This window comes from Anomalospiza imberbis, unplaced genomic scaffold, assembly GCF_031753505.1.
Source record: "Anomalospiza imberbis isolate Cuckoo-Finch-1a 21T00152 unplaced genomic scaffold, ASM3175350v1 scaffold_465, whole genome shotgun sequence".
In the NCBI taxonomy this organism is placed as follows: domain Eukaryota; kingdom Metazoa; phylum Chordata; class Aves; order Passeriformes; family Viduidae; genus Anomalospiza; species Anomalospiza imberbis.
Genome location: NW_027100074.1, coordinates 5,419 through 19,796, shown reverse-complemented (window position 1 = coordinate 19,796; position 14,378 = coordinate 5,419). Strand labels below are relative to the sequence as shown.

Here is a 14,378-nt window from a genome sequence, read left to right as displayed (position 1 = left end):
GGACATGACAGGATGTTGGGGACATGGGGACATGACGGGACATGCGGGACATGGGGATGTGATAGGACATTGGTGGGACATTGGGGACATGGCAGGGGAAGAGATGAGGACATGACATTGAGGACACTGGGGACATGGGGACATGCCAGGACATTGGGGACAGTGGGGGGACATTGGGGACATGGGGACATGACGGGACATGCGGGACATGGGGACGTGATAGGACATTGGTGGGACATTGGGGACATGGCAGGGGAAGAGATGGGAACGTGACATTGGGGACATTGGGGACATGCCAGGACATTGGGGACAGTGGGGGGACACTGGGGACACGGCAGGGGACATTGGGGAGAGGTGGGGACATAGGGGACATGGTGGGGGGGACACGGGGGGGAAACGGGGACATTGGGAGCAGAGATGGGGACTTTGGGGGGGTCACTGGAGACACTGGGGACATTGTGGGGGGGAAGTGGGGACACTGGGGACAGAGATGGGGACGTTTCAGGGGACAGGAGGGTGGCAGGGGACACACGGGGGATGTCCCTTGGTGTCCCTGTCCCCTGCCCAGGTGTCCTGGCGATGCTGAGGGGGACACGGGGGATGTCCCTGGTTGTCCCCAACCCCACACTGACCCCCCCCCGTGTCCCCCGCCAGGTGTCCCGGCGGTGCTGAAGGTGACCGGTCCCCCTGCGGCCAGCGCGGGGCCACCGCTGGTCACCGTGCGCTCGGCCGGGCCCGGCAAGGCCCCGGTGACGGTGACATCGCTGCCCGCCGGCGTCAGGATGGTGGTGCCCACCCAGAACCCCCAGGGCACGGTGAGAGCGGGCACACCTGGGGACACCTGGGACAGGTGGGGGACGCGGGGAGGGGTCCCAGGGGGTGTTTGGGACATGGGGAGGGGCCTGGGGGCGATTGGGGACAGAGGGAGGGACCCCAGAACGTCCTGGGGGGGTACCTGGGGACACAGGTGTGACACAGGAGATACCTGGGGACACAGGTGTGACACAGGAGATACCTGGGGGACACAGGTGTGACACAGGTGAGCTCCAGGGGGTACCTGGGGACACAGGTGTGACACAGGTGAGCTCCAGGGGATACCTGGGGGACACAGGTGTGACACAGGGGATACCTGGGGACACAGGTGTAACACAGAGGAGCTCCAGGGGGTACCTGGGGACACAGGTGTGACACAGGTGAGCTCCAGGGGATACCTGGGGACACAGGTGTGACACAGGTGAGCTCCAGGGGGTACCTGGGGGACACAGGTGTGACACAGGGGATACCTGGGGGACACAGGTGTGATATAGGTGGTCCTTGGGTGTCACCATGCTGTCCCAGCTGTACCCCAGGTGCCTCCAGGTGTGTCCCAGGTGTGGCCTGGTGCCCCCCTAGCTGTCCCCAGGTGTACTCCAGCTGTCCCTCCAAGTGTGCTCAGGTGTCCCTAGGCGTGCCCAGGTGTGCTTAAGTGTCCCCAGGTGTGCTCAGGTGTGCTCCCAGCTGTCCTCAGGTGTGCCCAGGTGTGCTTAAGTGTCCCCAGGTGTGCTCAGGTGTGTCCCTAGCTGTCCCCAGGTGTGCTCAATTATGCCCCTAGGTGTCCCCAGCTGTGCCCAGGTGTGCTTAAGTGTCCCCAGATATGCCCAGCTGTGCCCCTAGGTGTGCTCAGGGGTGTTCAGGTGTGTCCCTAGCTGTCCCCAGGTGTGCTCAGGTGTGCTTCCAGCTGTCCTCAGGTGTCCCTAGGCATGCCCAGGTGTGCTTAAATGTCCCCAGGTGTGCTAAGGTGTGTCCCCAACTGTGCCTAGGTGTGCTCAGGGGTGTTCAGGTGTGTCCCTAGCTATCCCCAGGTGTGCTCAGGTGTGTCCCTAGCTGTCCCCAGCTGTGCTCAATTATGCCCCTAGGTGTCCCCAGCTGTGGCCAGGTGTGCTTAAGTGTCCCCAGGTGTGCTCAGGTGTGCTCCCAGCTGTCCTCAGGTGTCCCTAGGCGTGCCCAGGTGTGCTTAGGTGTCCCCAGGTGTGCTAAGGTGTGTCCCCAGCTGTCCTCAGGTGTCCCTAGGCGTGCCCAGGTGTGCTTAGGTGTCCCCAGGTGTGCTAAGGTGTGTCCCCAGCTGTCCCCAGGTGTGCTCAGGTGTGCTCCCAGCTGTCCCCAGGTGTGCTCAGTTGTGCCCCTAGGTGTCCCCAGCTGTGGCCAGGTGTGCTTAAGTGTCCCCAGGTGTGCTCAGGTGTGTCCCTAGCTGTCCCCAGGTGTGCTCAGTTGTGCCCCTAGGTGTCCCCAGCTGTGGCCAGGTGTGCTTAAGTGTCCCCAGGTGTGCTCAGGTGTGCTCCCAGCTGTGCTCAGGTGTCCTCAGGTGTCCCCAGGTGTGCTCAGGTGTGCTCCCAGCTGTCCTCAGGTGTCCCTAGGCATGCCCAGGTGTCCCCAGGTGTGCTCAGGTGTGCTCCCAGCTGTGCTCAGGTGTCCCCAGGTGTCCCCAGGTGTGCTCAGGTGTGCCCCCCCGCGCAGGTGATCGGCAGCAGCCCCCAGATGAGCGGCATGGCCGCGCTGGCCGCAGCGGCCGCGGCCACCCAGAAGATCCCGCCGGCCTCGGCGCCCACCGTGCTCAGCGTCCCCGCGGGGGCCACCATCGTCAAGACGGTGGCCGTGACCCCCGGGGCCACCACCCTGCCCGCCACCGTCAAGGTGGCCTCGTCACCTGTCATGGTAGGGGACACTCGTGGGGGGCTTGGGTGACGCCGGGGGGGCTGGGTGTGCTGGTGTCATTGTCACCGTGGTGTCACCAGGGCTTGGGTGACCTGGGGTGGCACCGGGGTACTCGAGGTGACTCCGTGGTGTCACCAGCAGCCTCGTGGGTGTCCCCGCGCTGTCCCCATGACATCCCCGCAATGTCTCACCACGTCCCCGCGCTGTCCCCACCATGTCCCCACCATGTCCCCTTGCTGTCCCCACCATGTCCCCTCGCTGTCCCCACTGTGTCCCACACTGTCCCCACAATGTCCCAACGCTGTCCCCACCACGTCCCCTCGCTGTCCCCACGCTGTCCCCACCATGTCCCCACCATGTCCCCTTGCTGTCCCCACCATGTCCCCTCGCTGTCCCCACCATGTCCCCACACTGTCCCACACTGTCCCCACACTGTCCCCTCGCTGTCCCCACCATGTCCCCTTGCTGTCCCCACTGTGTCCCACACTGTCCCCACCATGTCCCCTCGTTGTCCCCACCATGTCCCCACACTGTCCCACACTGTCCCCACACTGTCCCCATGCTGTCCCCACCATGTCCCCTCGCTGTCCCCACCATGTCCCCACACTGTCCCACACTGTCCCCACCATGTCCCCTCGCTGTCCCCACACTGTCCCCACCATGTCCCCACCATGTCCCCTTGCTGTCCCCTCGCTGTCCCCACCATGTCCCCACCATGTCCCCTCACTGTCCCCACTGTGTCCCACACTGTCCCCACCATGTCCCCACCATGTCCCCACCATGTCCCCTCGCTGTCCCCACTGTGTCCCACACTGTCCCCACCATGTCCCAACGCTGTCTCCACCATGTCCCCTCGCTGTCCCCACACTGTCCCCATGCTGGCCCACTGTCCCCACACTGTCCCCACCATGTCCCCTCGCTGTCCCCACCATGTCCCCACACTGTCCCCACCATGTCCCCTCAATCTCCCCACGCTGTCCCCACCATGTCCCCCCGTGTCCCCCCAGGTGAGCAACCCCGCCACGCGCATGCTGAAGACGGCGGCCGCCCAGGTGGGCACAGCCGGGGCGTCCCCCGCGGCCACCAACGCGGCCACCAGGCCCATCATCACCGTGCACAAGTCCGGCACGGTGACGGTGGCCCAGCAGGCCCAGGTGGTCACCACCGTGGTCGGAGGGGTCACCAAGACCATCACGCTGGTCAAGAGCCCCATCTCTGTCCCGGGGGGCAGCGCCCTGGTGAGGGGGGACACGGGCTTGGGGACAGGGGGGACATGGGTTTGGGGACATTGTGGGGTGGGGACACAGATTTGGGGACAGGGGGACATGGGTTTGGGGACATTGTGGGGTGGGGACACAGATTTGGGGACAGGAGGGACACGGGTTTGGGGACATTGTGGGGTGGGGACAGAGATTTGGGGACAGGGGGACATGGGTTTGGGGACATTGTGGGGTGGGGACACAGATTTGGGGACAGGAGGGACACGGGTTTGGGGACATTGGCAGGGTGGGGACACAGATTTGGGGACAGGAGGGACACGGGTTTGGGGACATTGTGGGGTGGGGACAGAGATTTGGGGACAGGAGGGACATGGGTTTGGGGACATTGAGGGGGGTGGGGACACAGATTTGGGGACAGGAGGGACATGGGATTGGGGACATTGGGAGGGGTGGGGACACAGATTTGGGGACAGGAGGGACACGGGTTTGGGGACATTGAAAGGTGGGGACAGAGATTTGGGGACAGGGGGGACATGGGTTTGGGGACATTGTGGGGTGGGGACACAGATTTGGGGACAGGAGGGACACGGGTTTGGGGACATTGTGGGGTGGGGACACAGATTTGGGGACAGGAGGGACACGGGTTTGGGGACATTGTGGGGTGGGGACAGAGATTTGGGGACAGGGGGACATGGGTTTGGGGACATTGTGGGGTGGGGACACAGATTTGGGGACAGGGGGGACACGGGTTTGGGGACATTGTGGGGGGTGGGGACACAGATTTGGGGACAGGAGGGACATGGGTTTGGGGACATTGAGGGGGGTGGGGACACAGATTTGGGGACAGGAGGGACACGGGTTTGGGGACATTGTGGGGTGGGGACACAGATTTGGGGACAGGGGGGACATGGGTTTGGGGACATTGAGGGGGGTGGGGACACAGATTTGGGGACAGGGGGACATGGGTTTGGGGACATTGGGAGGGTGGGGACATTGAGGGGGGTGGGGACACAGATTTGGGGACAGGAGGGACATGGGTTTGGGGACATTGGGAGGGTGGTGACACAGATTTGGGGACAGGGGGGACACTAGGGGGTGGGGACATGATTTTGGGGACATTAACGGGGGTGGGGACACTGGGAGTGCAGGGACGTGGATTTGGGGACATTTGGGGGGTGGTGACACAGATTTGGGGATGGGGGGGACATTGTGAGAGGTGGGGACACGGGTTTGATGGGGTCTTCAGGGGTGGGGACCCCAATTTGGGGACGTCGGGAGGGTGAGGACACAGATTTGGGGACGGGGGAACACTGTGGGGGGTGGCAACACGGATTTTGGGGGTCCCGGAGGGCTCTGGGGGTGTGGGGACCCCAGTTTGGGGGTGGGGAGGGTGGACACAGATCTGGGGACGTTGGGAGGGTGGGGACATGGATTTGGGGGGGGGTCTCTGAGCCCCCTGGGCCCCCCCAGATCTCCAACCTGGGCAAGGTGATGTCGGTGGTGCAGACGAAACCTGTGCAGAGCTCGGCTGTCACCGGGCAGGCCTCGAGCGGCCCTGTCACCCAGATCATCCAGGTGACACCCCAAAATCACCCCCAAATGTCCCAATTTAACCCCAAAATCACCCCAAATCCTCCCAAATTATCCCCAAATTGCTGAGATCCCCCCAAAACCCCCATCGGCTGTCACCGGGCAGGCTTTGAGCGGCCCTGTCACCCAGATCATCCAGGTGACACCCCAAAATCACCCCAAAATGTCCCAATTTAACCCCAAATCACCCCAAATCCTCCCAAATTATCCCCAAATTGCTGAGATCCCCCCAAAACCCCCATCGGCTGTCACCGGGCAGGCTTTGAGCGGCCCTGTCACCCAGATCATCCAGGTGACACCCCAAAATCACCCCAAAATCACCCCAAAATGTCCCAATTTAACCCCAAAATTACCGCAAAATCACCCCAAAAATCCCCTCAAAATCACCCCCAAATCACCCCCAAATCACCCCCAAATCACCACAAAATCACCCCCAAATAATCCCAAAATCCCCCCAAAATTAACCCCAAATTACTCCAAAATCCCCCCGAGGTCCTGATCCCCCCCAAAACCCTCCCTCGGCTGTCACTGACCGCTGCCCCCGAGTGACCACTGCCCCTGAGTGACCACTGCCCCCGAGTGACCACTGCCCCTGAGTGACCACTGCCCCTGAGAGACCACCACCCCTGAGTGACCACTGCCCCCGAGTGACCACTGCCCCCGACTGACCACCACCCCCGAGTGACCACTGCCCCTGAATGACCACTGCTCCTGAGTGACCACTGCCCCTGAGTGACCACTGCCCCTGAGTGACCACCACCCCTGAGTGACCACCACCCCTGAGTGACCACTGCCCCTGAGTGACCACCACCCCTGAGTGACCACTGCCCCTGAGTGACCACTGCTCCTGAGTGACCACTGCCCCTGAGTGACCACCGCCCCTGAGTGACCACTGCCCCCGACTGACCACCACCCCTGAGTGACCACCGCCCCTGAGTGACCACTGCCCCCAAGTGACCATTGCCCCCGAGTGACCACTGCCCCTGAGTGACCACTGCCCCTGAGTGACCACCGCCCCTGAGTGACCACCGCCCCTGAGTGACCACTGCCCCTGAGTGACCATTGCCCCCAAGTGACCACTGCCCCTGAGTGACCACCGCCCCTGAGTGACCACCACCCCTGAGTGACCACCACCCCTGAGTGACCACCGCCCCTGAGTGACCACCACCCCTGAGTGACCACTGCCCCCAAGTGACCATTGCCCCCGAGTGACCACTGCCCCTGAGTGACCACTGCCCCTGAGTGACCACCGCCCCTGAGTGACCACTGCCCCTGAGTGACCATTGCCCCTGAGTGACCACTGCCCCCGACTGACCACCACCCCTGAGTGACCACTGCCCCCGACTGACCACCACCCCTGAGTGACCACTGCCCCTGAGTGACCACCGCCCCTGAGTGACCACCACCCCTGAGTGACCACCGCCCCTGAGTGACCACCACCCCCGAGTGACCACTGCCCCTGAGTGACCACCACCCCTGAGTGACCACCGCCCCCGAGTGACCACCGCCCCCGACTGACCACTGCCCCTGAGTGACCATTGCCCCCGAGTGACCACTGCCCCTGAGTGACCATTGCCCCCGAGTGACCACTGCCCCTGAGTGACCACCACCCCTGAGTGACCACCGCCCCTGAGTGACCACTGCCCCTGAGTGACCATTGCCCCCAAGTGACCACTGCCCCTGAGTGACCACTGCCCCTGAGTGACCACTGCCCCCGACTGACCACCACCCCTGAGTGACCACCGCCCCCGAGTGACCACTGCCCCCGAGTGACCACTGCCCCTGAGTGACCACTGCCCCTGAGTGACCACCACCCCTGAGTGACCACTGCCCCCGACCCCTCCCCACTGACTGACCACTGCCCCTGAGTGACCACTGCCCCCGACCCCTCCCCACTGACTGACCACTGCCCCCTGACAGCCCCAACTGACCTTTCCTCCCCTGACTGACCACTCCCCCTGAGTGACCACTCCCCTGATTGCCCCCCTGAGTGACCTCCCCCTGACTGACCACTCCCCTGACTGACCACCCCCTGAATGACCACTGCCCCGAGTGACCACTGCCCCGACTGACCACTCCCTGAGTGACCGCTCCCCTGAGTGACCACCCCCTGAGTGACTGCTCCCCTGAGTGACCACTCCCCTGACTGACCACCCCCTGACTGACCTCCCCGAGTGACCACCCCCCTGAGTGACCACCCCTGACTGACCATCCCCTGACTGACCGCTCCCCTGAGTGACCGCTCCCCTGAGTGACCACCCCCTGAGTGACCGCTCCCCGCAGACCAAGGGCCCCCTGCCCGCGGGGACCATCCTGAAGCTGGTGACGTCGGGGGAGGGGAAGCCCACCACCATCCTGACCAGCACGCAGGCGGGGGCGGGGGCGGCCAAGCCCCCCACCATCCTGGGCATCAGCAGCGTGTCCCCCAGCACCACCAAGCCCGGGACCACCACCATCATCAAAACCATCCCCATGTCGGCCATCATCACCCAGTCGGGGGCTACCGGTGAGTGAGACCCCTCCCCAAATTAACAAAGAGCTCCAAACCATCCCTGACCTCCCTGAGACCCCCAAACCCTCTGAGACCCCCACCCCTGGGACCACCACCATCATCAAAACCATCCCCACGTCGGCCATCATCACCCAGTTGGGGTCTACCTGTGAGTGAGACCCCTCCCCAAATTAACTGAACCCATCCTGAGACCCCCAAAATCCCTGAGACCCCCAAACCCTCCGAGACCCCCACCCCTGGGACCACCACCATCATCAAAACCATCCCCACGTCGGCCATCATCACCCAGTTGGGGTCTATCTGTGAGTGAGACCCGTCCCCAAATTAACTGAATCCATCCTGAGACCCCCAAAATCCCTGAGACCCCCAAACCCTCTGAGACCCCCACCCCTGGGACCCCCACCAGAACCATCCCCATGTCGGCCATCATCACCCAGTCAGGGGTTACCGGTGAGTGAGACCCTTCCCCAAATTAACTGAACCCATCCTGAGACCCCCAAAATCCCTGAGACCCCCACCCCTGGGACCCCCACCAGAACCATCCCCATGTTGGCCATCATCACCCAGCCAGGGGTTACCAGTGAATGAGACCCCTCCCCAAATTACTCTGAGACCCCCAAACCCCCTGAGACCCCCACCAAAACCATCCCCATGTTGGCCATCATCAGCCAGGGGTTACCAGTGAATGAGACCCCTCCCCAAATTACTCTGAGACCCCCAAACCCCCTGAGACCCCCACCAAAACCATCCCCATGTTGGCCATCATCAGCCAGTGGTTACCAGTGAATGAGACCCCTCCCCAAATTACTCTGAGACCCCCAAACCCCCTGAGACCCCCACCAAAACTATCCCCATGTTGGCCATCATCAGCCAGGGGTTACCAGTGTGTGAGACCCCTCCCCAAATTACTCTGAGACCCCCAAACCCCCTGAGACCCCCACCAGAACCATCCCCATGTCGGCCATCATCACCCGGTCAGGGGTTACCAGTGAATGAGACCCCTCCCCAAATTACTCTGAGACCCCCAAACCCCCTGAGACCCCCACCAAAACTATCCCCATGTCGGCCATCATCAGCCAGCCAGGGGTTACCAGTGAATGAGACCCCTCCCCAAATTACTCTGAGACCCCCAAACCCCCTGAGACCCCCACCAAAACCATCCCCATGTTGGCCATCATCAGCCAGGGGTTACCAGTGTGTGAGACCCCTCCCCAAATTAACCTTAACCCCCCTGAGACCTCCCCCAAAACATCCCTGAGACCCCCAAATTATCCCCAGAATCCCTGAGACCCCCAAACTCCCCCAGCCCACCCAGTCCCCCATCACCACCCCCGTCAGGGGCCCCCAGTGAGTGACCCCTGTGTCCGTGTCCCCCCCCCCAACCCCGTGACCCCCCTGTGTCCCCAGGTGTCACCAGCAGCCCCGGGATCAAGTCGCCCATCACCATCATCACCACCAAGGTGATGACCTCGGGCACCGGGACCCCCGCCAAGATCATCACGGCCGTCCCCAAGCTGGGCGGGGGGCACGGCCAGCAGGGCGTGACACAGGTGAGGGCACACCTGGGGGCACCTGAACACCCCTGGGACACCTGGGGGCACCTGAACCCCCCCAGGGGACACCTGAACACCCCTGGGACACCTGGGGGCACCTGAACCCCCTCCCTGGGGACACCTGGGGACACCTGAACCCCCCCCAGGGGACACCTGAACACCCCTGGGACACCTGGGGGCACCTGAACCCCCTCCCTGGGGACACCTGGGGACACCTGAACCCCCCCAGGGGACACCTGAACACCCCTGGGACACCTGGGGGCACCTGAACCCCCTCCCTGGGGACACCTGGGGACACCTGAACCCCCCCAGGGGACACCTGAACACCCCTGGGACACCTGGGGGCACCTGAACCCCCTCCCTGGGGACACCTGAACACCCCTGGGACACCTGGGGGCACCTGAACCCCCCCCGGGGACACCTGGGGGCACCTGAACCCCCCCAGGGGACACCTGGGGACACCTGAACCCCCCCCTGGGGACACCTGAACACCCCTGGGACACCTGGGGACACCTGAACCCCCCCCTGGGGACACCTGAACACCCCTGGGACACCTGGGGACACCTGAACACCCCTGGGGACACGTGGGGACACCTGAACCCCCACCTGGGGACACCTGGGAGCACCCATGGACACCTGAAGCCCCCCCTGGGGACACCTGAACACCCCTGGGACACCTGGGGACACCTGAACCCCCCCCTGGGGACACCTGAACACCCCTGGGACACCTGGGGGCACCTGAACCCCCACCTGGGGACACTTGGGGACACCTGAACCCCCCTGGGGACACCTGGGGACACCTGAACCCCTCCCTGGGGACACTTGGGGACACCTGAACCCCTCCCTGGGGACACCTGAACACCCCTGGGACACCTGGGGCACTTGAACCCCCCCTGGGGACACCTGAACCCCCACCTGGGGACACCTGGGAGCACCTGGGGACACCTGAACCCCCCCTGGGGACACCTGGGAGCACCTGGGGACACCTGAACCCCTCCCTGGGGACACCTGGGGACACCTGAAGCCCCACCTGGGAGCACCTGGGGACACCTGAACCCCTCCCTGGGGACACTTGGGGACACCTGAAGCCCCACCTGGGGACACCTGAGACTGGGGGAGTTCAGGGACAATGGCAAGGGCAGGAGGTGACAGGGGAGGAGTCACATGGGGAGGGGTTGGTGACACTGGGGACGAGGGTCTGGGGACACCGCTGGGGTCAGCTGAGGGGTTGGGGACATCGATGGCAGTGGGGGTGGTTTGGTGACACCGGGGACACCGGCGGGGTGTCCCAGCCCCCGAGGGGTGCCCCCGTGACAGCGGTGTCCCCGTGTCCCCCAGGTGGTGCTGAAGGGGGCCCCGGGGCAGCCGGGGACCATCCTGAGGACGGTGCCCATGGGGGGGGTCCGGCTCGTCACCCCCGTCACCGTCTCGGCCGTCAAGCCCACGGTGACCACCCTGGTGGTCAAGGGCACCACCGGTGAGTGGGGGTCACTCTGGGGGTCATTGGGTCACCTCTGGGTCACTGGGGTGACCACCCTGGTGGTCAAGGGCACCACCGGTGAGTGGGGTCACTCTAGGGTCATTGGGTCACCTCTGGGTCACTGGGGTGACCACCCTGGTGGTCAAGGGCACCACCGGTGAGTGGGGTCACTCTAGGGTCATTGGGTCACCTCTGGGTCACTGGGGTGACCACCCTGGTGGTCAAGGGCACCACCGGTGAGTGGGGTCACTCTAGGGTCATTGGGTCACCTCTGGGTCACTGGGGTGACCACCCTGGTGGTCAAGGGCACCACTGGTGGGGGCAGGGGGGATTACCACGGGGTCACTGAGAGGTCACTGGAGGGGTCATTGGGGTCACCATGGCGTCACTGAGGTGACCACCCTCGTGGTCAAGGGTACCATCGGGTGAGTGGAAGGGTCATGGGGTCAGTGGGGGGACACCAGGAGGTCACTTGTGGGGTGGGGGGGTCACCACGGGGTCACTGTGCCACAGGGAGTGGTCACTGTGGCACCAGGGGGTCACTTTAGGGTCACTTTTCCTAGCGGTCACTCACTGCTCTCCTGTCCCTGGCAGGTGTGACCACGCTGGGGACGGTGACAGGGACAGTGTCCACCAGCCTGGCCGGCGGGGCAGGTGGCCACAGCGCCACGGCCTCGCTGGCCACGCCCATCACCACCCTGGGGACGATCGCCACCCTGTCCAGCCAGGTCCTGAACCCCGCGGCCATCACGGCCACCGCGGCCGGGGGCGGCCTGGGGACACCGACCATCACCATGCAGGTGAGGGGACACTGGGGACATTGGGGACATTGGGGACATTGGGGACACCGACCATCACCATGCAGGTGAGGGGACACTGGGGACATTGGGGACACTGACCATCACCATGCAGGTGAGGGGACACTGGGGACACTGGGGACATTGGGGACACTGGGGACACTGACCATCACCATGCAGGTGAGGGGACATTGGGGACACTGGGGACACTGGGGACACTGGGGACACTGACCATCACCATGCAGGTGAGGGGACACCGGGGACACTGGGGACACTGGGGACACTGAGCATCACCATGCAGGTGAGGGGACACTGGGGACACTGGGGACATTGGGGACACTGACCATCACCATGCAGGTGAGGGGACACTGGGGACATTGGGGACACCGACCATCACCATGCACGTGAGGGGACACTGGGGACAGGGGGGACATTGGGGACACCGACCATCACCATGCAGGTGAGGGGACACTGGGGACATTGGGGACACTGACCATCACCATGCAGGTGAGGGGACACTGGGGACATTGGGGACACTGACCATCACCATGCAGGTGAGGGGACACTGGGGACATTGGGGACATTGGGGACACTGGGGACACTGGGGACACTGACCATCACCATGCAGGTGAGGGGACACTGGGGACATTGGGGACACTGGGGACACTGGGGACATTGGGGACACTGACCATCACCATGCAGGTGAGGGGACACTGGGGACATTGGGGACATTGGGGACACTGGGGACACTGGGGACACTGGGGACACTGACCATCACCATGCAGGTGAGGGGACACCGGGGACATTGGGGACACTGGGGACACTGGGGACATTGGGGACACTGACCATCACCATGCAGTTGAGGGGACACTGGGGACACTGGGGACACTGGGGACACTGGGGACATTGGGGACACCGACCATCACCATGCAGGTGAGGGGACACTGGGGACACTGGGGACATTGGGGACACTGACCATCACCATGCAGGTGAGGGGACACTGGGGACATTGGGGACATTGGGGACATTGGGGACACTGACCATCACCATGCAGGTGAGGGGACACTGGGGACATTGGGGACATTTCGGGGCGTCCCCAAACACAGCTCAGCCCCAGCTGTGCTGCTGACAGGAGCAGGGAGGGGACACACAGGAATTTGGGGTGACACAAGGGGGTGTCACAGAGATTTGAGGCTGGGGGCGGTGTCTGTGGTCAGTGCCACCTCTCCTGACCCGCTGTGGGGACACAGCCGGTGTCCCAGCCCACGCAGGTGACGCTGATCACCACGCCCAGCGGCGTGGAGGCCCAGCCCGTCCACGACCTCCCCGTGTCCATCCTGGCGTCCCCCACGGCCGAAGGTCCCCCCGCGGCCACCTCGGGGGGTGGCAGCCTGGCCGAGCCCCCCCCCGCCGAGGCCACCCCGGGCACCGTCACCCTGGTGTGCTCCAACCCCCCCTGCGAGACCCACGAGACCGGGACCACCAACACGGCCACCACCAGCCTGGTGGCCAACGTGGGGACGGGGGGGGGACAGCTGCAGCTGCTCTGCGAGGACACGGGCGGGGGGACAGCGGTGCCAGCGCCCCCCCGGGCCTGCTCCAACCCCCCCTGCGAGACCCACGAGACGGGGACCACCAACACCCCCACGGCGGCGGGGGGCAACGGGGACAACGCGCTTGGGGACACCCGGGGGACCGCCCTGCCCCACGCAGCAGACGGCAGCCACGGGGACAACGATGACGGCGCGGTTGTGCCCCCCCGAAGGCGGCAGCGGCGGTGGCAGCGGTGTCACCTCGTGCCAAACGCAGGAGGCAGCCCCGTGCCAAACGCCCTGGGGGCAGCCTGAGGTGGGGGCGGCCACCGGGGCGGTCACTGCGGCCACCACGGCGAGCTGTGAGACCCCAGCGGGGACACGGCTGTGTGCCAACCCGCCCTGCGAGACCCACGAGACGGGGACGACCAACACGGTGACGGTGACAGGGTCACAGCTCTGCTCCAACCCCCCGTGCGAGACCCACGAGACGGGGACAACCAACACGGTGACAACCACGGGGACACGGCTGTGTGCCAACCCGCCCTGCGAGACCCACGAGACGGGGATGACCAGCACGGTGACAACCACGGGGACACGGCTGTGTGCCAACCCGCCCTGCGAGACCCACGAGACGGGGATGACCAGCACGGTGACAACCACGGGGACACGGCTGTGTGCCAACCCGCCCTGCGAGACCCACGAGACGGGGACGACCAGCACGGTGACAATGACATCGTCACAGCTCTGCTCCAACCCTCCCTGCGAGACCCACGAGACGGGGACGACCAACACGGTGACAACCACGGGGACACGGTTCTGCTCCAACCCTCCCTGCGAGACCCACGAGACGGGGACAACCAGCACGGCCACCACCACCACGGCCACCTCGCGCCCCCCGCCCGAGTCGGGGACAGCGGTGCCACCACCTCGAGGCGTCCCCCCCTGCGCCAACCCCCCCTGCGAGACCCACGAGACGGGGACGACCAACACGGTGACAATG

At 64.6% G+C, this 14,378-nt stretch overlaps 1 protein-coding gene across 1 annotated transcript in view; it reads left to right on the top strand.

The window, feature by feature from the left end:
• LOC137466895 (host cell factor 1-like) overlaps positions 1-13,812 on the top strand; it is a 33,254-nt gene extending 19,442 nt beyond the window's left edge. The window contains 9 exon segments of the mRNA XM_068178512.1: positions 655-815; positions 2,494-2,691; positions 3,699-3,929; positions 5,382-5,486; positions 7,785-8,007; positions 9,421-9,563; positions 10,905-11,043; positions 11,641-11,846; positions 13,094-13,812. Of these exon segments, the coding sequence (XP_068034613.1) occupies positions 655-815; positions 2,494-2,691; positions 3,699-3,929; positions 5,382-5,486; positions 7,785-8,007; positions 9,421-9,563; positions 10,905-11,043; positions 11,641-11,846; positions 13,094-13,690 (2,003 nt within the window). The 3' untranslated portion in view covers positions 13,691-13,812.
• The last annotated feature ends 566 nt before the right edge of the window (positions 13,813-14,378 follow it).